A 27,794-nucleotide genomic window follows, 5' to 3' on the forward strand; every position below is an offset into this window, starting at 1 on the left:
CTAGGGTGGGGGTGTGTATGTTGGTATGTTTGTGACTACCTGGCTAATCTAGGGTGTCACACTAAAGCAACATTTTTGTGAAAAAAAATGAAAAGGTTATCAAATTCTGTGAAGTACCTGTGGGTTCAAAATGCTCACTATAACCCTAGATAAAATCCTTGAGGAGTCTAGTTTCCAGAATGGGGTCATATGTGGAGGAGCTCCACTGTTTAGCCACCTCAGGGGCTCTCCATATGTGACATGGCATTCTCTTTTGATTCCAGACAATTTTGCAGTCAAATGTCGCTCCTTGCCTTCCGAGGGCTGCTATGCGTGCAAATAGTTGATTTACACGACATATGAGGTATCAGCGTACTCAGGAGAAATTGCACAATCAATTTTAGGGTGCATTTTATCCTAATACCTTTGTGAAAAAAAGCTATCTGATTGAAGTAACAATTTTGTGGTTAAAATGGGTCATGAGCCAGGACCGATATTCCCCGTTCCAGAGTTTCCCAGACCCAGCCTGGTCATGTCAGGGGTTAACTTCCATCAGCCTCGTTATTTTCTGTCACCTAGGCCTCTAAAAGTTACTTCAAATGTGATGTGGTCTCTAAAAAAAATGTTTTTGAAAATTTAGTTACAAAAATTGGAAATTGCTGATGAACTTTAAACCCTTCTAAGTTACTAACCTCAAAAAATTTAGCTTCAAAAATTGCGCTGATGTAAAGTAGACATGTGGGAAATGTAATTTAACTATTTTATGTGACCGAACTCTCTGGTTTAAGGGCATGAAAAGTAAAATTTTGAAAATTGCAAAATTTTCAACATTTTCGTCAAATTTCGGATTTATTTCACAAATAAAAGCAAAAAACATTGTCCTAAATGTACCACTAACATGAAGTACAATATGTCACGAAAAAACAGTTTCAGACTCACCAGGATCCATTGAAGTGTTCAAAGTGGCACTGGTCAGAATTGCAAAACATGGCCTGGTCATTGAGTATAAAATTGGCTTTGTCCTTAAGGGATTAAACTTAAGATGTTTTGTTTGATTTTATATTATTTTGTGGTTGTCTCTTTGGACACAGTGTGATGGTCCTTTGCAGGTCCATTGTTGAGCTGTATCTCCTTTTATCATTTGTATAAGCAAGCTTTACTTTGTTATAACAAATTTATATGAAAGTTTTCTTTACTTAGTGTTTGTAATTCACTTTAATAAAAATTACAGTTTAAAAAAACAAATGAATGCCAAGTTATCTTGAGGCACAAGCAATTTAAACTAAAGCCTGCTTTACATGCTGCAATGTATCTTACAATGTGTCGGCGGGGTCACGTCGTAAGTGACGCACATCCGGCATCGTAAGGTACATTGCAGTGTGTGACAGGTACGTGCGATTGCGATTGAATGTTAAAACGTTCATCGCATACACATCGTACCTTTCTCTAGAATTGCATGTAAGATTGTTCATCGTACCCAGGGTAGCACACATTGCAGTGTGTGACACCCCGGGAACGATGAACAGATCTTACCTACATCCTGTGGCTCCTGGCCCACAATGCGGAAGGAAGGAGGTGGGCGGGATGTTTACGTCCCGCTCAGCTCCGCCCCTCCGCTTCTATTGGCCGGCTGCCGCGTGACGTCGATGTGACGCCAAACGTCCCTCCCACTCCAGGAAGTGGATGTTCGCCGCCCACATCGAGGTCGTATAGAAGGTAAGTACGTGTGACGGGGGTTAATCATTTGTGCGGCACGTTCAACAAATTGAACGTGCCACACATACGATGGGGGCGTTGCAAATCACATACGATATCGTATGCGAAATTGCAACGTGTAATGCAGGCTTTAGTCATCTCCATTTATAATCCAGTATAATCCTTGCAGACCTGGCTCAAAACCTTTTATTACACATGTCTTCTACCAGTACTGTCATTATTTTTGACTATGCTGAAGCATCAATCATTTGTCTAAACAGGGATATACAGGGAGAGACATCGTCTAAGTGGGGGCACCACATGTTGATCTATCTTTAGGGTGCCAACCTCCACGGCTATTAATGTTATTTATTTATAAAGCACCATTGATTCCATAATGAAACATACTTTGGAAATAGTGAATCAATGTTGATGGCTATAAGGCCAATCTGTCTAAAGCGGGCTTTACACGCTACGATATATCATACGATATGTCGTCGGGGTCACATCGTAAGTGACGCACATCCGGCATCATTTGACATATCGTAGCGTGTGACAGCTACGAGCAAGTGTGAACGAGCAAAAATATTCACCTTATCGTTGCTTGTTGACACGTTGCTCATTTTCAAAATATCGAACGTCCTTCTGCGCGCCGGTTGTTCATTGTTCCCGAGGCAGCACACACCGCTCCGTATGATAACCCAGGAACGATGAACTGCAGCTTACCTGCAGCTGCCAGCAATGCGGAAGGAAGGATGTGGGTGGGGTGTTACGTCCCGCTCATCTCCGCCCTTCCGCGTCTATTGGCCGGCGGCTGTGTGACATCACTGTGACGCCGAACGTCCCTCCCCCTTCAGGAAGTGGATGTTTGCCGGCCACAGTGAATTCATTCGGGAGGTAAGTACGTGTGACGGAGGTTACTAACTTTGTGCGACACGGGCAACAAATTGCCCGTGCCGCACAAACGATGGGGGCGGGTGCGATCGCACATGCGATCGCACATGAAATCGACGCGTGTGAATCAGCCTTTACACAAATCATGTTGACTATGAAATTAGAGGAACAAAAATCACACTAAAAATGCATTATTCCAAAACATAATATAAGGTTTGGTCCTAAAAGGGTTAGTGAGGCTTATCCCCAGATATTCATTAGGACTCACTCAAGCATATAAAGAATTGTGTGTTTTAATGTTACATACAGAGAGAAGTGCAGCGGCAGGGGTCATGTTTATCCAGATAATGCTCCAGTGTGTCCCAGCCACCTCCAACTCTGACCATCACATGATTGCGCAGGATCTGTAAAACATGAATCACATATATTATTCATGTATCAGATGCAATTTACATTTTCATTCACACAACTGTGGAAGCTCAGTATTTCCGTCTCAAAACTGCAAGGCCCTAATTACAGTATCAAGGGAGCCAATGCATTCAGCAACATTTGCATTTTAATCCATAGTGTCTCAATAGTTAGGTAATTGAACCTGAAAAACATGCAGTATTTAAAATGAATCTGACATCAAGTTTATGCTTCCCAGTCAGACCTCATAAAAAAATGGGGGGGGGGAACAGACTCCAGTTATATGTCACTTATTGAGCTTTTCACTGCAGTTTTGATAAAATCATAGTTTTATTTGTTGCAGTTATGCTGGTATTCTCACTGATAAACTCTGTCTAAATCTATCCACAGCATTCATGACAGCTTTTTTCTACACTGCAAAAGCACAAAACTGCCAATCAATGGTGAATGGTACATATAGCTGGAACGCCTGAATATAGTGAACTACATAGCAGGAGCTTATCTCTGAGAGGGCTATTAGAACTGCATCAGATTAAACAGCATTTTGTCAATATGATCAGGTCCACCATCAGGGCATTATAACCATTACTGGTATATGGGGCCCGGTGAAGAGGGGGGCCCGGGGTAATTACTTAGCTTTATTAAGCCTAGGGCCCCCTCTTCTCCGGGCCCCACTCAAAGCCGCAGAAGAGGGGGCCGGCTGTGTTGCTTAGGCCACTACACATGGCTAATTTGCATGTGAAATGCTTCAGGGGCATCACATGCAAATTAGCCATGTGGTGGAGCTAGGGGCAGTGGGCAAAGCAGGGCAGGTCTCAGCATGCAGCAGTGTGATGAGGTTATTAAGCTGCAACCTCATCACACTGCTATGTATTTATATATAAACTTGGCTTTTATTGATACAAAACATATAAGGCTGACAAAAAAAAGGTTGAAAACATGACTGACCAGAGAAAAATAATGAAGCAAATAGGGGGATTGACATAAAAATCCAGTACTTATCCCGAATGAAGTATCAGGACACTGATAATAGAATGCACAATAAGTATTTAAACAAGGCAGTGTCTGCAGATAAATAATATAATCCCAAAACACACAATACCTGGCTTAACACCTTACTATATGGGGTAAGGAAGCATGGGGGTATTATTACTGTAGTGGAGCTGCAATGCTATTGTGACGCCCTGGACTAGCCAGGTAGTCATAAACATACCAACATACACACCCCCACCCTAGGCAGTTACAGCAGCCAAACACAAAACCCTTGTTGCCTCCCTCCAGGGTCTGATGTCCACACCAGGTGGGGCGGAGCCAGGCGGTTGGCCCCACCCACCGAGGAGTTCACAGGCCTGGAGGCGGGAAAAGTGTCAGATCAGTTTCGGAGGTGAAAGTGAGAGGAGTGAACACTTGGGTGTCTGGGTTGGAGCCCAGACACAAACAGGAAGGTTGGCAGACGGTGGTGGTCATCTGCAGGAGTTAGTGGAACTCCGCAGAGCCGTAAGGTCCGGGGTCGGGCGTCGGCCCGCCGGTACCGTACCGGGGAACGGAGTGAAGCTAAGCACACAGGCAGGCCCATCGGACCCCGGCCAGGCTTGGAGAACGCCGTCAATAGTCACATCGAATGTGACAGGAACCCCAGGGGTTTCTCAACTACTAATTCCCGATTGAAGGCAACCGTCCACCCAGAGAGGATATACAGCCACCGCCACAGGCTAGAGATCCAAGGGCCAGTGCCTGCGGGCAAAACGGGCTCCTATGGCACCTATACCCCAGGGAGCGGACTACCGGTGGGCAACCACAGGAGTCAAGAACATTCTCAAAGGTGCAGGGAAAGACAGCCACCATCAGCCGTCCGGGGAGAGCACAACAACAACACTGCAGCCGGCTGCGGGACCCGTCCATCCGGCCGTTTTGGTTTACCTATGACTCTGTCAGTGATTGTCTGAGTGAGTACACCAGTGCCGTCCGGCACCGCGCCGCGCAGTCCCTGCACCCCAGCCATCTGGCCTCCCCGTTACACCATCGGGCCCCGGGATCACCAACCCCTGCCCACGGAGGGGACAACATCTCAGCTGCACCCTACCATCTCTCCCGGGATCCTCGTTACCAGCAGCGGTGGTGCCATTATCACCACGACCCGTGGGTGGCGTCACGAACAATCTCCCTAACCAAACCACCCCACTTTCACTCACGGTTGAGGAGCGCTGCTCGAGTCCCCGGGTCCGGTCCACCGCTCGAGCCACCGAGCAGCAGCAGCAGAAGCCCCGGACCTGAGCTTGGCGAGTGCGTCCCCTCCACCCACGACAACTTACCGGTAGAAGTGCGCCTTGCAGTCCCCGCCGGCGGCGTCCGGCCGAAAAGTTTGAAGTTCCGCCATCTTGGGCGCGAAGATTTCCCACTCGAGCGTCTTCTCCGAGCAGGGAAGGTGCAAAAGTGAAGCCCCGCCCCCAAAGAGGAAGTGCTAGAAAGAACCAAGGGGGTGCGGGTGAAAGCCTGCCTAATGTAGCCGAGGGCATAAAAAGCGGGGACGCCAGGACTCTGCAACATTTCCGGTTCCTGGAAGTCTGCCAGCAAGCATGTCCGTCCCGTCCGGTGATGCCGAGATTCCCGAGCCGACGCCAGGAACGGCGGCGTGGGTGGATGCCTGGACCGCACAAATGTGCTGCCACCTTCAAACCCAGGTCCGGTTCTTGATGGAGCGCTGGGTGGCCGAGATGGAGGAAGTGGTGGCGGCCGTGCGGAGATGCGAGGTGGAGGCAGTGTTGGAGGAGCGGGTAAGCGACCCACGCCCCTGTGTCCGAGAAGGACCGGCCGCTGCGGCTGAGGGGCCCGGCCTGCGTCCGCTCACCCTCCTGCCTCCCCCCCATCCGTACTGGTTGCTGTTGCCCCTCCGCTTGGACCGCTACCCCCAACACTGGTAGCGGAATCAAACCCATCCACCCTAGAGGACCGACCTGGGGGCGTTGTCTGTGAACGGCCCGCATCCCTCCCGCTGCCATGGAAGATCCCGCGGGAGGTGCCCGTCCGCGACAAGAAGCCGTCGGCCCCGGAACTGGCCGCACCCGAGACCGTCCCGGCTCCGGCAGTCCGCCCGGCTGTGGAAGAACCAGCCGCTGTGGGCCCGAAGGCCCAACCAGTGAGGCCAGCTGTCCCTGAGTCCCACGCCTCGGCTGCGCCGGGCTGCCACTGCAAAGCAGCAGTTCAGGCCGGGTCACCGCAGGACCCCCACAAGAGATTACTGGTCGTGGCCGGAGTGGGTGCGGTCCAGCGGGGCCCGACCCGAGCGCAGGGGTCTGCCAACGCCCCTTATTGGGACAGGGAACCAAGCCAGTTGGGCCGAGAGATTGCCGCCAGGAAGCAGCAGAGGGCCAAAGTGACGGCGCAAGTGATTAAGGAGAAGGATGCACTCCGCCATGCGACCTTTCGGGTGCGGGGCCCGGTGTATGAGGGCCAAGTCCGGCAGTTTGACACGCGAAGTGGGTTCGGTTTCATCTACGAGCCGGGCCTGGAAGCCAAAGTGTTTGTGGCCCGCCGCGATGTAAACTCACACCTGCCCACGGGCCACCCAGGTCGCGATCTGTTGCCTGGCGACCTGGTAACCTACACCCGACACTGGGAGAGGGGCTGGTTCGCCCTGGACGTTAAACAAAGGGAGAGCCGCGGTGTGCAGATGCGGCCCCAGCCCCCTCCTCCACCGTGCCGTCCGGATATCGAGCTGGAGGAGGTCCTGGATGAGTGCGACCTCAAATAGTGGCAGCGGTCCTCCGTTGCAACCAGGTTGTCCCCGTTGGGACCCTCAGCAGTTTGAATGAATGAATGAAAAATAATCCAACCGAAGCTTCATCTGATTGTCTACTTGATTATTCCGGCCGTTGCCGGCAAGTTGTCCCCGGAGGGACTCTCTGTGTTTACCCCCCCACATGAGAAACTGCTTATGGACATGGCCGTGAACTGGCAGGCCACCCACGAACTTGTGGGCCTGTAAATAGTTGGTGGGCTGGTTTCCGTCCGTGCCGCCTCCGGAGAGGCAGATTGGAGGAAGGGCCTGCAGCAGAGGAGGCTGGGGCCCGGCCACCACCAGGACCGGTGGCCATCCTCTGGGGGTCAGGAATCCCCCTGGACGTGGGGTCCCTTGAAGTGACAGCCGGGTGCGAGACACCGTACCCGTTCCCGCTCGGGTAACCTGGATCTGGACTGGGGAAAAGGGGTGCTGCCTGTTTCTTAGGGGCAGCATCAAGGATCAGGTTATTTGGGTGGGAGAGCGGATGACCGTGAACCCGTCCGTCCGTTTATTAAAAATCTTTATATGTGCAACGTTTAAGGTGACCTGAAGAAAATGCTTATGTTTTAAATGTTTACCGTTTTATCTGTTATTTATCTTTTACAGTTTTTGAACAAAAATAAAACCGGTGATGGACGGGCAGCCCGTGGACGGTCTGCATTTTACCAAGGGGGAGCGTAACGCCCTGGACTAGCCAGGTAGTCACAAACATACCAACATACACACCCCCACCCTAGGCAGTTACAGCAGCCAAACTCAAAACCCTTGTTGCCTCCCTCCAGGGTCTGATGTTCACACCAGGTGGGGCGGAGCCAGGCGGTTGGCCCCACCCACCGAGGAGTTCACAGGCCTGGAGGCGGGAAAAGTGTCAGATCAGTTTTGGAGGTGAAAGTGAGAGGAGTGAACACTTGGGTGTCTGGGTTGGAGCCCAGACACTAACAGCAAGGTTGGCAGACAGTGGTGGCCATCTGCAGGAGTTAATGGAACTCTGCAGAGCCGTAAGGACCGAGGTCAGGCGTCGGCCCGCCGGTACCGTACCGGGGAATGGAGTGAAGCTAAGCACACAGGCAGGCGCATCGGACCCCGACCAGGCTTGGAGCCGCCGTCAATAGTCAAATCCGAATGTGACAGGAACCCCAGGGGTTTCTCAACTACTAAGTCCCGATTGAAGGCAACCGTCCACCCAGAGAGGATATACAGCCACCGCCACAGGCTAGAGATCCAAGGGCCAGCGCCTGCGGGCAAAACGGGCTCCTACGGCACCTATACGCCGGGGAGCGGACTACCGGTGGGCAACCACAGGAGTCAAGAACATTCTCAAAGGTGCAGGGAAAGACAGCCACCATCAGCCGTCCGGGGAGAGCACAACAACAACACTGCAGCCGGCTGTGGGACCCGTATTTCTGGCCGTTTTGGTTTACCTAAGACTCTGTCAGTGATTGTCTGAGTGAGTACACCAGTGCCGTCCGGCACTGCACCGCGCAGTCCCTGCACCCCAGTCATCCGGCCTCCCCGTTACACCATCGGGCCCCAGAATCACCAACCCCTGCCCACGGAGGGGACAACATCTCAGCTGCACCCTACCATCTCTCCCGGGATCCCCATTACCAGCAGCGGTGGTGCCATTATCACCACGACCCGTGGGTGGCATCACGAACAATCTCCCTAACCAAACCACCCCACTTTCACTCACGGGTGAGGAGCGCTGCTCGAGTCCCCGGGTCTGGTCCACCGCTCGAGCCACCGAGCAGCAGCAGCAGAAGCCCCGGACCCGAGCATGGCGAGCGCGTCCCCTCCGCCCGCAACACTATAAGGTGACACAAGGATCATTATTACTATAAGGAGGCACCGAGGGCATTATTACAATAGCGGGACTGCATTACTATAAGGAGTAACAGGAGAAATTACTATAGAGGGGTAAGGAGGCAGAGGGAGATTTTATTACTATATATAGAGCTGCAATACCATGAGGAAGCAAAGGGTGGTATTATTAGTATAGGGGGCTACACTACTATAAAGATGTACAGGGGCACAGTACTATTATAGGAGGTAGTGAGCCACAAGACATTATGATTTTATGGGACACTTAAGATGATTATATAACTATGTGGTTTGTGTAGAAGAGGGGATATGTGTATGGAAGAAGTGGTCATGATGGTCTAGCCTAAATGAAAAAATGGCAAGTAAGCAAGTATTATCAGCGAGAATGTCAGCAATATACAGTACACTATACACACACACTGGAGATCAAAATTAGAGAACAATGTTTGAATACTGACTTTTTTCAGAAATAATTTAACCTATATTGATCAACATTTGAAGGGGTGTTTTTTGTTAGGGGTACACCATGCCACTAGAACAGTGTTTTATAAAAGTGCTAGAATAATATATATATATATATATATATATATATATATATATATATATATATATATATATATATATATATACAGCGCTCTGTAGCACTTAACAGGTGCACTGGTGATCAGAACAAAGGTAACTTGTTGCCACAAGAACCGCAATAAAAAAATCACTGAGGGAATCTATAAAGTGTTAAAATGACATGGAACTTGCCTGGTGAGAACGCTGGAGCCGGCCCCGCTGGAAACTTCCAGTTGTGCGTAGTGTGGACTCCTCGGAACTATACCATGAAGGAGCCTGCGTTGGTGGATGCTTGCTATGTTGATGGCCATTGTTTTACATAAACCCTTTATTTTGCCCAAAAAGTGATTATCATAATTAGAAAACAGCAATGACTGTAGCACAGAGAAAGATTATTTTGAGGGTAACAACAGTTACCAATCAGTAGGAAGTGTACAGGCATTTGCTTTGAATGACTTCAGCACATGTGCGGCCACAGGACATCACTAGTCTCTCACACTGTGTGATTTTGGCCACTCTTCTTCCAGTCTCTTCCACAGTTCTTTGACTGTTGTGGGTTTTTTGGCCATAACTTTGTCACCAAGGAGGTTCCACAGGTTTTCTATTGGGTTTAGATCAGGATGCTGATCAATGTTTTCTGTTTCAAGGAACTGTTTTACTCATTTTGCTGTGTGACAGGTGACATTGTCCTGCATGAAAATTGCTGGCGGATTGAGTGATGAACGCACGTAAGGAACCATGTGTTGTTGAAGAAGGTTCTGATACACACTTGAATTCACTCTGCCATGTACCATGTACCTGTATGAGAGGTCCAACTCCTGCTGCAGAAAACAGACGGACTGATCTGCAAACAAGTTTTCATAAGAAGTTGCTGTCATTCATCACCTGTTTGAATCATTAATGTCTTTGAAAAAATCATTGTTGTCAGCAGCACATCTCCGCATGTAAATGGGATGTGTTGCTGACAATATGCATCTTGTATGGGAACAGACCCATTGTATTAAAAATCATTCTGTCCTCATACAGTTTGTATCAGCAGTGTGAATGTCCTTTCTTGCACAGAGGAGAGGTGTGCAAGCTCGACCTCCACTCCACTGATCATTTATAGCCATGTTGGAAATAGCCAAGTGCTGTAGTTGGCTTTATATAGCAGTCTTATAGACAATGAATTGAGGAAAGGTTGACCATTCGGACCTCTGCGTCATTGAAAATGGGGCTCTGCAGAGCCTCCTCCTCTGGATTACTGGGAGACGAAATCACTTTGAATTTTATTAATACCCCTTGTCACAAAGACAGACTGAGACAGCCCAGGAGATCACGCAGATATCCCACTGATGCCACCAATGATTAATAGACAAGGCTGTGGCTGTTTTTACTGCTATGCCAATTATTGGAGAGCTCACAGTGAATGTATAATACAGTGTATACAGTCCCTGACATTCGTTCTGTCGCTTATCCATGTTATGTAAATAAAAGCTTATAACCTGACTTTAAATTCATCCATTGGTTTCATAAATTACTCTTTTGAAAGCTGAAACCCTTCCAAATTTGGTTTAGGTTCTGAATATAAAGTTGCTGAAAAGCTGAAATATTGATTATTTAATGAACACAGAAAGGTCAGATTTTGGCAAGACAAAAGTTTTATCGCCGTTGTGAGGCAAACCCTGGGATATGAAGATGAATTATGACTTCCAGTCATAATCGCTCTCATCACTCCATGGCAGTGCCCCCTCCCTTCTTGTTCTCAGATGTCCAGCATCTGTGAAGGTGTCACATCCCATGGCCATCTCCTGTGATATGGAGATTAGGTGATGTGGGAACAATGGACACAGGATGGCTCCCTGCCGTGACCCTGTAGTAGGGGCTGCTATCTAGTTAGCAAGCTTGGAAGTATCCAGACAGGACGACTCCAGTAAAAAATGGTTCATATCTCGCAAGCCATATTTCCGATAAATATGGCAACCATAAAAATGGTGTCTCCGCATGCGGACGATGCTGGCACACCCTTTTTATGGGAGCAGGACCTGGGGAAATACCCCAGGCATGATATCAGCCAATGGGGAACTAGTAGACAAGTCATGAGTCCTCTCGTTCTGTAGCTAAATTCATAGCTGTCACAATGAGAGCGTCGGCGTCCGCCTACGACGCTCCCAGGCCAAGTTATGGCCATATTCCATGTTGTGGATTTTGTCCATAACTCCAGCCAGGGGTGGAGCAGTGCTCCCTCTGAGGTCACTAAGGTAGGAGGGGACCTGGATTTGCCCAGGTTGATAACCCTACTTCGGCCATTTTCCAGTGTTCTTTTGCTCGGGGGCCTGGTTGGGAAAGACCTGTGAGGGAGTTCCTGGAAACCTGGTCTACAGCGCCCCCCTGTGGCCAGACGCACAAGGTAACTGCTGGAACTGTGTATGCCTGTTTGTAACCCATGCTTTGATTGTAACTGTACTCTGACATATGTATATTCTGTAGATTCCCTATTGTATATATTGTAGTTTCTAGTGTGGCTTTAGGCCGATTAAATTATATAATTAATCTTGGGCTGTTCTGTTATCTCGATCTTGAATCCCACGTCTGTGTGTTCGGCTAATAGTTACCGTGAAGCGGTTGGTGGCAGCGAGTTGTGCCAAGGATTATTGTGGGGAGGCCAGTGAGATTCGGGGAGGTTTTATATATTCCGCCCGCGGAGGTCGGGGGAATATATACCCTACTCTCACCGGGGACCCTTCAATAATCGGCATAAGTAGTATAGCGGCCTCCTTGCTTATTGTCGGGCAATTCCATAATTGGCCTGACTATAAGAGGGGCGCTAGAGAGCGCGTCACGTGCTCTGTCTGTCGGTCGGGAGGTATAAAGGAGGGGTGACCCCCACTTGTTACCCCCCGATTGTGACGTACTGGTAGCCAGCGCGGGGGATTTCTGAGTGACCCCCCCGGTGGTTCGTGACATATTGGTGGCATAGCGGTGGGATCGAGATAATAGTGTGTGTGAGTGTGAGACCCATACTCCCAGACACTAAAGACTGCCTGCAGCAGCTGTGGCTGCTGGGGTCTTCAGACTAGCTCAACACTAGAGTGTCAGAGTGCAGATACTGTAAGGTGTGTGGAGGCATCAGGTGTCAGTTCTGTGTCAGTGACCAAAGTCTGCAAGAATGGCTGAGAGCACCAGGAGCAAAGCCAAAGGAATGGCCGATGCTCAGGCCAGAGACGATGAGGAGGTTGTCCACGAGCCCTCCAAGAGCCCGACGCCAGAGAACAGCTCTGCAGAGGACATCGCACAACCTGGCACTGCTGGACAAAATGAGGAGGAGCTCGCCCAAGGGTCCTCAACGAGCCAGATGCCAGCCCTCCGCTCTGCAATGGACAGTGAATCACCAGGCTCCGCAGCGGGCCGCAGATCACCACGTGCCATTCCACCGAGCCTGGGAGGCTCGGATAGCCTTCTTCAAATGGCTATGGCCCTTCTCCAGGCTGGAGACCAGGAGGGCTACAAGGAACTCCTGGCAGAGCGCAGGGCAGAGCGGCAGGCGGCGCGTGACGCTGAGGCTGCGGAGCGGCAAGCAGCGCGTGAGGCTGCGGAGCGGCAAGCAGCACGTGAAGAGCGACGGCAACAGGCAGACCGTGACCACCAGCTGCAGCTAGCTCAGCTCCGGCCCTCATCAGCCACACGTGACCTTCAAGACACCAAACTTCCAAAGGTCCGTGTTGAGGACTTCCCAGTGCTGGAGAAGGATGGAGACTTGGACTCTTTCCTGACTGCTTTTGAACGGACTTGCTTGCAGCACCATCTGGACAAGGATCAGTGGGCCAAATACCTGACCCCCCGTCTAAGGGGTAAGGCCCTGGATATCCTTGGGGACTTGCCTGCTGAGGCAGATCAGGGCTACGACACCATCAAGCGGGCCCTGATCCAACAGTACAACCTCACTCCGGAGTCCTACCGCAAGAAGTTCCGGACCCTGCAAAAGGGACCAAAGGACTCCTGGGCTGACCACCGGCGGGCACTTGCCCGAGCTGCCGACCACTGGACCCAAGGCCTGCAGCTTTCCACCGGACCGGAGATCCTGGACTTGTTCATCACGGAGCAACTCTTGTGGAACTGCCCTGAGGATCTCCGCCAGTTCATCCGAGACCAGAAGCCAAAGGGGTCCACGGCTACAGCTGCCCTGGCCGATGACTACACCAACAATCGGGCTCCTGAGGCCAGGAGAGCAGCCACCAGCAGCACCTGGAGAGGGGGTAAGATGAACTCTGCGACTGCCCCACCTGCCCCTAGACTGCAGGGGGTGTCCCCCTCAACTCCCCTCTCCAGGCCCGTGGCAGAACCAAGACGGTGCCACCAGTGCAACTTACCTGGACACTTCAAGGCCATGTGCCCTCAGCGTCCCAAGGCCCCGGCTCCGTCCCCGTCCCAAGGGCCGCCCAAGGTGTATTGTGTGGGTGGGGGTGGTGGTAGGTCCCTGGACAGCTTCCAACCTGTCACCGTCGGCCGGTCTGTGACCATAGGACTGCGAGACAGCGCCTCGGAGGTGACTCTGGTGCGGCCTGACATGGTGTCCCCCCAAGACTTGATCCCTGGAAAAACCCTCGCTGTCTCCGGGATTGGAGGCATTGACCCGGCGCTGCCTGTTGCTGACATTTATGTGGACTGGGGCGCAGGGCGAGGGGTGAGGGAGGTGGGGGTAACTGATCGGATCCCTGCAAACGTGCTACTTGGGACAGATTTGGGGCAGATAACCTCCCAGTTTGGGCCCCCCCCAAGGGCTGAACCTTCAGCCCGTACTGACATGACTCCTAACAATGTTAATGTGTTATCTATGAATGATGTAAGGGAGGAGGGAGTGAACTCTGATTTTTCTGCTTGCATAGACACACACTCAGCTGCAGCTGTGACAGGGGAGGGGGTCAGAGAAAGGTGTGACAATGCCTCTACAAGTAATCAGCCTGTGAGCTGGGATCTGTTGCCCTCTGCAGGGATAAGCAGAGAGCAGGGTGCTGCAGGGGGAGGACCAGTGTGTGGGGTGGGGGCTACCACAGCAAATGTGGGGTCCCCAGAGATTTCACAGCGGGGTTCTGTTGCTGCAGGAGGGGAACAGGCAGGTGAGATTGGGGCCGGTCCAGGAGCGGAAGTGCTCCCAGGTAAGATCTCGGTGCATGGTTCCCCCACAACCGGGGTGTCAGGAAGCCAGGTAGGTCTGCCTGAACCGGCGACTTGGTCAGGAACGGAGGAGGAGCAGGCACGACCCACGGTCGCAGCGGCTGTGGCCGCTGTCACCCGCAGTGGGAGTGCTGGAAGCCAAGGGGCCTCCCGGAGGTCCGATAGCTCTTCCCCTTCTGACCAAGTGGCAGCCGAGTCAGGTGGAGGCCAGGACACAGGTCCCGGGGTACTGACCGAAGATGTGACAGTCTCGTCGATTCTGGCCACATCTAGTCAGGGGTTTCAGGCAGCGTTAGAAGCTGACGACAGCCTGAAAGCTCTTAAGGAGCAGGCGGCACAGCCTCCCTCGGACTCGGACCCGGAGCGAGTGGTCTGGGACCAAGGACGGCTGTACCGGGCCACGGTCCAGCAGGGTTCACCGGAGGCGTGGCCCAGGGACCGACAGTTGGTGGTACCCTATCCGTTCCGGACGGAGTTGTTGCGGATCGCACATGAGATTCCGATGGCCGGACACCTAGGGATCGCTAAGACCAAGGCCAGGTTAAACCAGCATTTCTACTGGCCAAAAATGGGGGCCGATGTGGCTGCCTACTGCCGTTCGTGTGAAACCTGTCAGAGAGTGGGGAAGGCGGGGCCACACCCCAAAGCCCCACTAGTATCTCTGCCAATCATCGATGAGCCTTTCAGGAGGGTGGCTGTGGATCTGGTCGGCCCGCTGGCCATCCCCAGCAGCTCCGGGAAACGCTTCATACTGACGGTAGTGGACTATGCCACCCGGTACCCAGAAGCAGTGGCCTTGTCGTCCATTCGGGCTGACAAGGTGGCCACCGCATTGCTGGAGATTTTCTCCCGAGTGGGTTTTCCCCAGGAAATGCTCACTGACCGGGGGACCCAATTCATGTCCCAGCTGATGGAGGCCCTCTGTAAGCAAGTCCAGGTGCGACATCTGGTGGCCAGCCCGTACCATCCACAGACTAATGGCCTGTGCGAGCGGTTTAATGGCACCTTAAAGCAGATGCTTAAGATGTTGGTCGACTCCCATGGGCGTGACTGGGAGCGGTATCTCCCACACCTGTTATTTGCTTACCGGGAGGTTCCACAGGCCTCAACAGGATTCTCACCGTTTGAGCTCCTGTACGGGCGACGTGTGCGGGGCCCCCTGGCTCTGGTGAAAGAGGCTTGGGAAGGGGATTTGGCCACCCCTGGAGTGTCGGTTATCGAGTATGTCATGCGCTTCCGGGACAAAATGCAGGCCTTGACGCAACTGGTACACGACAATATGGCTCAAGCCCAGGCCGATCAGAAGCGTTGGTACGACCAGAACGCTTGTGAGAGGACCTACCAAGTGGGTCAAAAGGTGTGGGTACTGGTCCCCGTACCACAGGACAAGCTTCAGGCAGCCTGGGAAGGCCCATACCTCGTGTACCAGCAGCTCAACCCTGTGACGTACCTGGTCACCCTGGACCCTGCCCGTGGAAGGCGGAAGCCCTTCCATGTGAACATGATGAAGGCACATCATGAGCGGGAGGCATGTGCGCTCCCCGTGTGCAACCTGCCCGAGGAGGGAGAAGCGGAAACCCTCTTGGATATGCTAGCCCAGGTTAGGGCAGGCGGATCCATTGAGGATGTGGAGGTTGGCCACCAGCTCTTGGAGGACCAACGGTCCCAGCTGTGGGCCACCCTACACCCCTTCCGGGGGTTGTTTACCAACCAGCCCGGAAGGACTAACTTGGCTGTCCATCACGTGGATACTGGGGATCATCCCCCGATCCGGCGTTCAGCATATCGGGTCTCCCTGGAGGTGCAGCAACACATGCGCCAGGAGATTGACGAGATGCTGAAGCTGGGGGTGATCCAGGCATCCAACAGCGCTTGGGCCTCGCCTGTAGTCCTCGTCCCTAAGAAGGACCGAACCACTCGGTTCTGCGTGGACTACAGGGGGCTCAATGCTGTCACGGTCGCCGATGCGTACCCAATGCCACGCATCGATGACCTGCTCGATCAGTTGGCCGGGGCTCAGTACCTGACCATCATGGATCTGAGCCGGGGATATTGGCAGATCCCCCTGACTCGCAAGGCCAGGGAACGCTCTGCCTTTATTACCCCATTTGGACTGTACGAGTCCACGGTGATGCCATTCGGGATGAGGAATGCCCCTGCCACTTTCCAGCGGATGGTCAACACCCTGCTCAAGGGACTTGAAGGGTACGCGGCCGCGTACCTGGATGACATTGCCGTCTTCAGTCCCACCTGGGAAGATCACCTAGAGCATCTAGCACAGGTGCTCAGGCGGATCCACCAGGCAGGTTTGACCATCAAGCCGGGAAAGTGTCAGCTGGCCATGAGCGAGGTCCAGTACCTCGGTCACCGGGTAGGCGGGAGAACACTGAAGCCCGAGCCTGAGAGAGTGGAAGCCATCGCATCCTGGCCCACCCCCAGGACCAAGAAGCAGGTGATGTCCTTCTTGGGGACCGCTGGGTACTATAGGAGGTTTGTTCCATGCTATAGTAGCCTGGCAAAGCCCTTGACGGACCTCACCAAGAAGAAGCTGCCCTCTGCAGTCGATTGGACAATGGACTGCGAGACAGCCTTCCGGGCCCTAAAGGACGCCCTGTCCAGCCCGCCCGTGCTACAGGCAGCCGACTTCACGCGGCCGTTTGTAGTACAGACCGACGCCAGTGACTTCGGCCTCGGTGCGGTGCTCAGCCAGGTGGACTCTGCGAGCCAAGAGCACCCAGTCTTGTACCTGAGCAGGAAGCTGTTACCACGGGAAGTGGCCTATTCCACGATGGAAAAGGAGTGCCTGGCCATAGTGTGGGCCCTGCAGCGTCTGCAACCCTATCTATACGGGCGCCACTTCATCGTGGAGACGGACCACAATCCCCTCAGCTGGTTGCACACCGTCTCTGGGACGAATGGGCGATTGTTGCGATGGAGCCTTGCGCTCCAGCAATACAACTTCACCATTCGCCACAAAAGGGGCCGGGACCACGGTAACGCAGACGGGCTGTCCCGACAAGGAGAGGTCGCGGACGGGCGCACGGGGGAACACCGGAGTGTGCTGCCCCCTAGCGCCCTCAAAAGGGGGGAGGTGTGAGGCAAACCCTGGGATATGAAGATGAATTATGACTTCCAGTCATAATCGCTCTCATCACTCCATGGCAGTGCCCCCTCCCTTCTTGTTCTCAGATGTCCAGCATCTGTGAAGGTGTCACATCCCATGGCCATCTCCTGTGATATGGAGATTAGGTGATGTGGGAACAATGGACACAGGATGGCTCCCTGCCGTGACCCTGTAGTAGGGGCTGCTATCTAGTTAGCAAGCTTGGAAGTATCCAGACAGGACGACTCCAGTAAAAAATGGTTCATATCTCGCAAGCCATATTTCCGATAAATATGGCAACCATAAAAATGGTGTCTCCGCATGCGGACGATGCTGGCACACCCTTTTTATGGGAGCAGGACCTGGGGAAATACCCCAGGCGTGATATCAGCCAATGGGGAACTAGTAGACAAGTCATGAGTCCTCTCGTTCTGTAGCTAAATTCATAGCTGTCACAATGAGAGCGTCGGCGTCCGCCTACGACGCTCCCAGGCCAAGTTATGGCCATATTCCATGTTGTGGATTTTGTCCATAACTCCAGCCAGGGGTGGAGCAGTGCTCCCTCTGAGGTCACTAAGGTAGGAGGGGACCTGGATTTGCCCAGGTTGATAACCCTACTTCGGCCATTTTCCAGTGTTCTTTTGCTCGGGGGCCTGGTTGGGAAAGACCTGTGAGGGAGTTCCTGGAAACCTGGTCTACAGCGCCCCCCTGTGGCCAGACGCACAAGGTAACTGCTGGAACTGTGTATGCCTGTTTGTAACCCATGCTTTGATTGTAACTGTACTCTGACATATGTATATTCTGTAGATTCCCTATTGTATATATTGTAGTTTCTAGTGTGGCTTTAGGCCGATTAAATTATATAATTAATCTTGGGCTGTTCTGTTATCTCGATCTTGAATCCCACGTCTGTGTGTTCGGCTAATAGTTACCGTGAAGGGGTTGGTGGCAGCGAGTTGTGCCAAGGATTATTGTGGGGAGGCCAGTGAGATTCGGGGAGGTTTTATATATTCCGCCCGCGGAGGTCGGGGGAATATATACCCTACTCTCACCGGGGACCCTTCAATAATCGGCATAAGTAGTATAGCGTCCTCCTTGCTTATTGTCGGGCAATTCCATAATTGGCCTGACTATAAGAGGGGCGCTAGAGAGCGCGTCACGTGCTCTGTCTGTCGGTCGGGAGGTATAAAGGAGGGGTGACCCCCACTTGTTACCCCCCGATTGTGACGTACTGGTAGCCAGCGCGGGGGATTTCTGAGTGACCCCCCCGGTGGTTCGTGACAGCCGTGTCTTATAATGCACCCAATCCTAGTTTACATCCTCACTTGTGCTCACTAAATGTTCCGTTAATTAGTGGGTGTGTATAAAAAGAAACCCAGCACCCCACACCTTCACTTGAGCTGCAACTTGACCTCTGACAACATGCCAAAAATCCACCCTGCAACCAAAGCCTTGATTATCAAGAGGCTGAAGATTAGATCCACTGCAGAGGTTGCTGGCACCTTTAATGTGTCTCAGCGTCAAGTACAAAGAATTAAAAAAAGATTTAAAGAGACTGGAGATGTTTATGACAAGCCCAGGTCTGGCAGACCCCGCAAGACAACTGCTCAGGAGGAACGTTTGTTGGTTAGAAAATCCAAAGCCGGACCCTCTTCCACTGCAGCAGAGCTCCAAAAGGCCTAGTCACATCAAGTCCCTGTGTCAACTAGAACAGTCGGTAGGATTCTGTCTCGAAATGGTCTCCATGGTTGAATCAGTGCCCAGAAGCCAGCACTAAACAAAAGGCAATAAAAAACCGTGTGGCATTTGCCAAGTCCCACAGCCTGCTAAACAGATGGGTGCTGGAAAAATGGCAGATGGTGGATTTCTCTGATGAGTCTTCAGTTGAATTACACCACAGGCACCGCAAATACTGCAGGAGACCTACTGGACTCCGTATGGATCCAGAAAACAGTTAAGTTTGGTGGTGGAAAGAACATAGTCTGGGGTTACATTCAGTATGAGGGGGTGCGAAACATTTGCAAGGTGGAAGGTAATATCAATATCCTAAATTATCAAGAAGTATTAGCTACCTCTTACATTCCCAATAATAAAAGGGGTCAAATTCTGCAGCAGGATGGTACTCCATCTCATACATCCATCTCTACAACAAAGTTACTCCTGGAAAAGAAGATTAAGGTGCTCAAGGACTGGTCAGTCCAGTCACCAGACATGAACATCATTGAGCATGTTGGGGTAGGATGAAAGAGGAAGCTTGGAAGATAAAACCAAAGAATCTAGATGAACTCTGGGAGGCATGTAAGACTGCATTCTTTGATATTCCTGATGACTTCATCAATAAATTGTATGAATCATTGTTGAACCGCATGGATGCAGTCCTTCAAGCTCATGGAATTCACACAAAATATTAAATATGGCTCTAATAGCACCACAACTTCATTCAGTAATGTTATGCAACGAACTGTATCTTTGTATTAAAAGTTAATTATTTGTTTGAATTTCACATTACTTTCTGTGGGCAACAAAACTTTTGTCTTGCCAAAATCTGACATTTCTGTGTTTATTAATTGATCAATATTTCATCTTTGCAGCAACTTTATTTTCATAACCTAAACCAAATTTGGAAGGGCTTCAGCTTTCAAAAGAGTAATTTCTAAAACCAATGGATGAATTTAAAGTCAGGTTATAAGCTTTTATTTACATAACATGGATAAGCGACAGAACTTCTGTCAGGGACTGTATACACAACCGATTGCAATGCATGGAATGTATATATATATAGTGTATATGTATTTATATACCTCGGTACAGTCACTGCCAACTCCACAATAACAAAAGGTACTACTAGCTGCCACGATCAATGGTTTTACAGGCCAATTGCACACCAAATACATATAACGTATGGCTTTGGGGATGCAATTTATAGAGCAAGATGAATGAAGCTATTACATTTTATATATCTACATATATAATCGAAAAGTAGGCAGTGTTTATAAAATATACAAAAGATATTACAAAGGGGAACAAAACAATACAGCAAATAAAATTACATAAAATATAAGGGATACACAAAAATTACTAAATCTGATTTCACTGCAGTGGCTTCAGATTTATGGAGGGAAGGACTCCAATGGAGTATGGAACAATCTTATATGGCAATGTCCCTTACTGGCATTGAACAAGGAGTCAATTCATACCTATGTATTTATTACTGATCAGACACTCCCACATACCTCCCATTGAAAACCTCATCTGAGGGCTGTTTTTAGGATGTGCTTGGCCCTCCAAAATTATCTTCATCCCTGGAGATCCCATGTTTCTTATCAAAATTGTATCTTTCTTTAGAGATGAAACATGATATGTGTATTGTCATCCATCTGCTCGATATTAATTTGGGACTGATGCTCAGGTCTCACAGTTAGGTAATAATGTGAGTTAAGGGCACGTTACACGCTACGATATATCTTACGATATGTCATCGGGGTCACGTCGGTAGTGACGCACATCCGGCATCGTTTGACATATCGTAGCGTGTGACAGCTACGAGCGAGTGTGATCGTGCAAAAATACTCACCTTATCGTTGATCTTTGAGACGTCGCTCATTTTCTAAAAATTGAACGTCCTTCTGCGCGCCGGTTGTTCATTGTTCCCAAGGCAGCACACATCGCTCTGTGTGACACCCCGGGAACGATGAACTGCATCTTACCTGCGTCCCGCCGGCAATGCGGAAGGAAGGAGGTGGGCGGGATGTTTACGTCTCGCTCATCTCCGCCCCTCCGCTTCTATTGGCCGGCCGCTGTGTGACGTCGCTGTTACGCCAAACGTCCCTCCCCCTTCAGGAAGTGGATGTTCGCCGCCCACAGCGAGGTCGTTTGGAAGGCAAGTACGTGTGACGGGGGGTTACGACTTTGTGCGACACGGGCAAGAAATTGCCCATGCCGCACAAACGATGGGGGCGGGTGCGATCGCTCATGCGATCGCACGAGAAATTGCAGCGTGTAAAGCAGGCTTTACGTTCACAATTCTGGCACAACAATGAAAATATATCTCCCATAACTGTAGGATCTATGCAAAACCCAATATTCATATGGACACTAGAAACACAGTGTCTATCAAAAATGCTTTGATGAAAGAAACTTATGTCTAGGAAGGCACTTCTCGTCCTCTGTGTATCTTAAGGGTACTTTACACACTGCGATATCGATATCGGTTGTGCGTCACGGGCAAATCGCTGCCCGTGGCGCACAACATCGCTATCACCCGTCACCCATACTTACCTGCCTAGTGACATCGCTGCGACCGGCGAACCGCCTCCTGTCTAAGGGGGCAGTTTGTTCGGGTTCACAGCGGCGTCACTAAGCGGCAACCCAATAGCAGAAGAGGGGCGGAGATGAGTGGCCGGAACATGCCGCCCACCTCCTTTCTTCCTCATTGCCGGTGGACGCAGGTAAGGAGATGTTCGTCGTTCCTGCGGTGTAACACATACCGATGTGTGACACCGCAGGAACGATAAACAACCAGCGGTATGCACCACCAACGATATTATGAAAAGGAGCGACGTGTCAACGATCAACGATTTTTGACGTTTCGTCGCTCCTTGGTGTCACAAGCTGCGATGTCGTTAACGACGCTGGATGTGCGTCACTAACGACGTGACACCGACGATATATCATTAACGATGTTGCAGCGTGTAAAGCACCCTGTAGTCTTGCTGTCTCTTTCTCAAGCATTCATCTGTTATAATTTCTTGTCTACACCAAGAGGTCCTAGCGAAACAGGTGCGCAATGTAGTGTTATCTCTCCTTTTTTACTCCAATTATAATTAGTTTCTTTCTCCCTAGCCATACTTAATCCCATATGTTCAGTGTGGGGTGGAAATGTCTTATGATTTTTATGATTTATCTATGACACCCCTTTAAACAAGTGCTGATGACTTGTATATAGTCAATTGTTCCTATGCAATGACAGCAAGACAAAGTAATGAAAATGATGAGTCATATGCACGATATGTACATTCACAACTACTTACCCTAACAAAGATGAGTGTGTTGGATTCCCCTACTCTGTATTTTCCTTCAGAAACTTTGATCATACAGAATTGCTCCGGACATGTACATCTGCTTACCAAATGCTGCACCTATTGCAATGAACATAAGAAACTGAGAATTCTAGAGATATAATGTCAAAGACTGATAGAAAAGCATAAATCAGCCAACTGCTAATGTAAACAGGTGATCTGAGGGGGTGCTAATAGTTAGACCTCTCATACACAAGGAATTTTCTATATGAAGTAAAGGCAGTGCCATACTGGCATTAAGATGCTTAATCCAGGCAGACATGTTATAGAAAGATCGAATGCTTGGTTGATGATCTTTAATTAAAGTTGCAGAAATGCTATGCATTTTGATTGACAGGTGCAACGGGGGCGGTCCTTTGTGGGTTGGGTCCTCGGCGTTTGCTCCTCCTCTGGCATCCTCCTGGCTTGCCCCCTTTTCTTTATTTGAGTATCATGATGCGCCGCCATTGCTGTTGTTGGCGGCGCATGAGCTTTGCCACAAGAATTATGTCTTCATTAAAATTGTGCCGGAGTCCTCATGTGCATGTACCGCAATGTCCGGCGCCATTTTATTGAAGACACTGCAGTGAAGACTATAAGAGGCATCTGTGTGTGCACAGATTTATATTTGTACATCTGCACACACGCCGATGCCTCTCATAATCTTCACCACAGTGTCTTGAATAAAATGGCACTGGAGATCGCGGTACGTGCATGCGTGGACTCCAGCGTCATTTTAATGAAGACATAATTTCTGTAACAATGTGCATGCGCCACCAACAACAGTAATGGCAGCGCGATATTGAAATAAAGAAAAGGGAGCAAGCCAGTAGGACGCCGGAGGAGGAATAAATGCCGTGGACCTGACCCACAAAGGCCCGCCTCCGCACACATCAATCAAAGTGCATTTCTGCAACTTTGATTAAAGATATTTCTGTAACCAAGCATCCGATCTTTCTATAACAAGTATGCCTGCAATCAGCATCTTACTGCCTGTATGGCACTGCCTTTACTTCATATAGCAAAATCCTGGTGGTTGATCCTCTTTAACCAAGTATCTTCCTTCTTTGTGTACTCTCCACACATTTGTTTTGTGTACTACAGATTGAGCTGCCAGAGAACTAGTGACTTTTATTCTGAGTCATGAATAATTTTGAAAATATGATGCACAAACAATATTATTAAATCTGCACTACTGTATATATTAATGAGACATTTATTTTGAATACACCATATGTACAAGCTATGAACTATGTCTTAAATGATAAAGATATGGTCACACAGGATGGATATGCTGTCAATTTTCAGTGTCCACAATGTAGTATAGTAGCAACAAAGTCAATGGGATTTTACACACAAGACCCAATTGCCAATGATATGGTTCTTTTATTGACATCAAAGCAGAAATACAAAATTCTTGTTGCCATAGAAAACAATATAATCTACGCATGTTAACCGATCCACAGCAAATGGCCTGAGAGCTATACACCGCTCCTGTTCCAGTATTATGGGATCATTGCATTAAGCCATTTGTGTTGCATGTACATTTTTTTACACAGCTAAAACACATACCAATTATAATCTTTAGTGCTATTCACATATCCATGTTTTTACCCAGACTTTGTGTCCATGCAAAATACACGTAGAAATATTTTTTATTTATTTTTTTCCCCAGTATCACAGAAAAGGGTCAATAAAAGTCTATGGGTTCCTGAAAAACATGTAACACACAGATGACATCTGTGTGCCATCCAAGTGCTGTACATATTTCACGTTGCAAAGTATAGGAGAAGTTTTGTCATTTACTTATCCATCTGTCACGCTCCCCGGGTCCCCTGCGCTGTCCCCCGGCTCACCTGTCACGCGTCCCGGCTCCCCTGCCTCGCTTCCTGGTTCCTTGGTCCGGTCACCGCCGCTCCCCGCTCTTCAGCATCCATTGCCAGCCCGTCCCCGGCGTCCTGGTCCCCGCTCCCGGCGCCCGTCGGCTTCTCAGCCCCAGCCCAGCCCTGCTGCTTCCTCCTCGCAGCTTCCTGCCCTGGCTTCTGGCACTCGGGCCGCGCGCATGCGCATTAGGGCGCGCGCGCGGTCATTGACCCTTTCTTAAAGGGCCAGCGTCCATTAACAGGAAATGATGCAAACAGGTACAGGGTATAAAGGGGTTTAATGTCCAAGGGGGCGGGGCCTGATCTTCGTGTTTCCTAAGCTAGGAGTCAGGTCTCCTGGTGTCTGTATGATATACTCACCTATCTCTCTTGTAGAGCCGTGCCTGCCTCGCCATCCGGTCCTGCCGAATCCCAAACCCCGAACGCTGTCCATCTGCCATCCTGACAGTCCGTACCATCTCGGATCCCTGCGGTGACCCGTCATCTCGCTCCGAAGGTTCCGGACCCCGCCTGACATCTTCTCGGCTTCCGAACCTGAGCTACGTCACCCGGACTACCCACAGTGACTCCGTGGTCCCAGGGACTTCTCCGTTAAACTCGTATGCACGGACTGTTCTGCTGCCTATAGTGCTCCAGCTACCGGACCCCTTACCACCATCTAGGAGTTCGGCCCAGTGGATCCACCTCCTGGGTCTGCCCGTCCACCTGGCCCTGACAGTAAGATCAGGCCATGGATCCCGCTGCAGCACTAGCAGCCGTACAGGAGGAACTCCAACGCCAGCGTGAGACTCAGACCCGCATGCTGCAGTTCATGTCTTCTGTGGACGCCCGCCTGAACACGCTACAAGCAGCAGTTGCGTCTTCAACATCCCGGGCTTCCACTAGTCAAGCCACGGCTCCAGCTCCCGTGGCGACTTCTTCAGATACTTCCAGACTTCGTTTGGCCTCACCACCCCGGTACGCCGGAGACCCCAAGACCTGCAGGGGATTCTTAAACCAATGCTCCCTCCATTTCACGCAGCTGCCGCATTTGTTTGCCTCCGACCAAGCCAAGGTCGCCTTCATCATGTCCCATCTAGAGGGTGAGGCACTGGCGTGGATGAACCCCTTGTGGGAGAAGGGGGATCCTGTGACCACGAACATCCAAGAGTTCCTGCAGGCATTCCGTGGCACCTTTGATGAGCCCGGACGCGCCTCCGCGTCTGCTTCGTCTCTCCTCCGGTTGCGTCAGGGGACTCTGACGGTGGGTCAGTACGCAGTTCGGTTTCGCACCTTGGCTTCGGAACTCGGCTGGAACAACGAGGCCCTAACCGCCACCTTCTGGGAAGGACTCTCGGGGCGAATTAAAGATGAGCTGGCGGGTCGTGACGTACCGACCACCCTGGATGCCCTGATTGCCCTAGCGACACGAGTAGACATTCGCTTTCAGGAGCGAGCCAAGGAAGTGTCCCGTGAGAGACGTCCGGTACGGCATTCCTCTCCTCCGCAGAAGCCCTCTGTACTTCAGTCATCGACAGCTGGGGCCCCCGTCCACGAGCCCATGCAGATCGACCGAGTGCGGCAGTCTGAACAACGCCGAGCAGAGCGGCTCGCCAAGGGCCTCTGCTTTTACTGCGGAGAGGGCACACACCTGCTACGCTCCTGTCCAGAGAGGCCGGGAAACTCCAAAGCCTAGGGTTGGTAGGAGAGGCCACCCTAGGTGCTGGGACTCTCTCAGACCCGGTTACGTGGACTGTGCAAGTGACAACGGGAGAGACGCGGTTCACGGCTGAAGCATACCTCGATTCCGGGGCAGCAGGCAATTTCATCCAGCAGGCCACGGTGGACAAGTACCAGGTGCCTGTTACTCCACTCGACAAGCCCCTAGTGATTGCCTCTGTGGATGGGAGACCCCTCTCTGACACCATCTCCTGGGTCACCAGGCCGGTCGAACTGCGTATCGGTGCCCTGCACACCGAGAACATCGCTCTCTATGTCCTTCCACGCATGTCCCATCAAATCCTGCTGGGACTTCCCTGGTTGCGGACACACGAACCATCCGTCAGCTGGGGCACGGGCGAAATCACCCGATGGGGCTCTTCGTGCCATGAGAAGTGTCTTAAGTCTATACAACCCATCCGACGGCCTCCGGTTCCAGAGAACCTACCGGGACTGCCCTCGGCCTATTGGTCCTTCGCAGACGTCTTTGATAAAAAGGAATCTGAGGTACTTCCGCCACATCGTCCTTACGATTGTGCCATTGACCTGCTCCCAGGAACAACACCACCTCGAGGAAGGATATATCCATTGTCTCCAGCCGAAACAAGGGCCATGTCTACTTACATCACAGAGAGCCTGGCAAGGGGATTCATTCGGAGATCCTCCTCTCCTGCTGGAGCAGGCTTCTTCTTCGTGAAGAAGAAAGAGGGCGACCTACGCCCATGTATAGACTACCGGGGATTGAACCAGATCACCGTGAAAAACAAGTACCCTCTGCCGCTCATCCCCGAGTTGTTTGACCGGCTTAGGGGAGCTCGTGTGTTCACCAAGCTGGATCTTCGGGGTGCTTACAATCTGGTACGCATCCGCTCTGGGGACGAATGGAAGACTGCGTTCAATACTCGCGATGGGCACTATGAATACTGCGTGATGCCCTTCGGCCTGTGTAACGCCCCAGCCGTCTTCCAAGAACTGGTGAACGACGTTTTCCGGGACCTTCCCTACGTCTGTGTGGTAGTGTATCTGGATGACATCCTTGTCTTCTCTCCGGACCTCCAGACCCACAGAGAGAACGTACAGCTGGTTCTACAAAGACTGAGAGAGAATCGTCTGTACGCCAAGTATGAGAAGTGTGTCTTTGAGCAGTCCTCTCTCCCCTTCCTGGGGTACATCATCTCTGATACCGGACTGCAGATGGATCCAAAGAAAGTCTCCTCCATTCTCAACTGGCCTCCTCCTTCTGGACTGAAGGCAATCCAACGTTTCCTGGGATTTGCCAACTACTACCGCCAGTTTATCCCCCACTTCTCTGCTCTGACTGCTCCTCTCTCCGCTTTGACCAAGAAGGAGGCTAATCCAAAGGACTGGTCACCTGCGGCCGACGCCGCGTTTGGCTCTCTGAAGCGGGCATTTGCCTCCTCTCCTGTACTCCACCGTCCGGAGTTAAACCGCCAGTTCACCTTGGAGGTGGATGCCTCCTCCTCGGGAGCCGGAGCAGTCCTCATGCAGAAGTCCTCCTCCGGGAAGATGGTGACTTGCGGTTTCTTCTCCAAGAGCTTCTCTGCGCCTGAACGCAACTACACCATCGGTGACCGAGAGCTCTTGGCAGTCAAACTGGCTCTGGAGGAATGGCGCTACCTTCTGGAAGGAGCAGTGTACCCCGTGATTATTTACACGGACCACAAGAACCTGGAATACCTGCGGTCCGCTCAGCGACTGAACCCACGGCAAGCCAGGTGGTCCTTATTCTTTGCCAGGTT

General features: G+C 51.0%; 1 protein-coding gene across 1 annotated transcript in view; it reads right to left on the reverse strand.

Annotated features, from left to right (window-relative positions):
- GAS2L2 (growth arrest specific 2 like 2) overlaps positions 1 to 27,794 on the reverse strand; it is a 72,443-nt gene that overhangs the window by 24,579 nt on the left and 20,070 nt on the right. Inside the window, exons 3-4 of the mRNA XM_075334184.1 lie at positions 22,427 to 22,534; positions 2,876 to 2,972 (exon numbers count right to left, since the gene is read on the reverse strand). Coding sequence (XP_075190299.1) covers positions 2,876 to 2,972; positions 22,427 to 22,534 — 205 coding nt within the window. The remainder of the gene's footprint in view (positions 1 to 2,875; positions 2,973 to 22,426; positions 22,535 to 27,794) is intronic.

Source organism: Anomaloglossus baeobatrachus, chromosome 2, assembly GCF_048569485.1.
Source record: "Anomaloglossus baeobatrachus isolate aAnoBae1 chromosome 2, aAnoBae1.hap1, whole genome shotgun sequence".
Classification (NCBI taxonomy): domain Eukaryota; kingdom Metazoa; phylum Chordata; class Amphibia; order Anura; family Aromobatidae; genus Anomaloglossus; species Anomaloglossus baeobatrachus.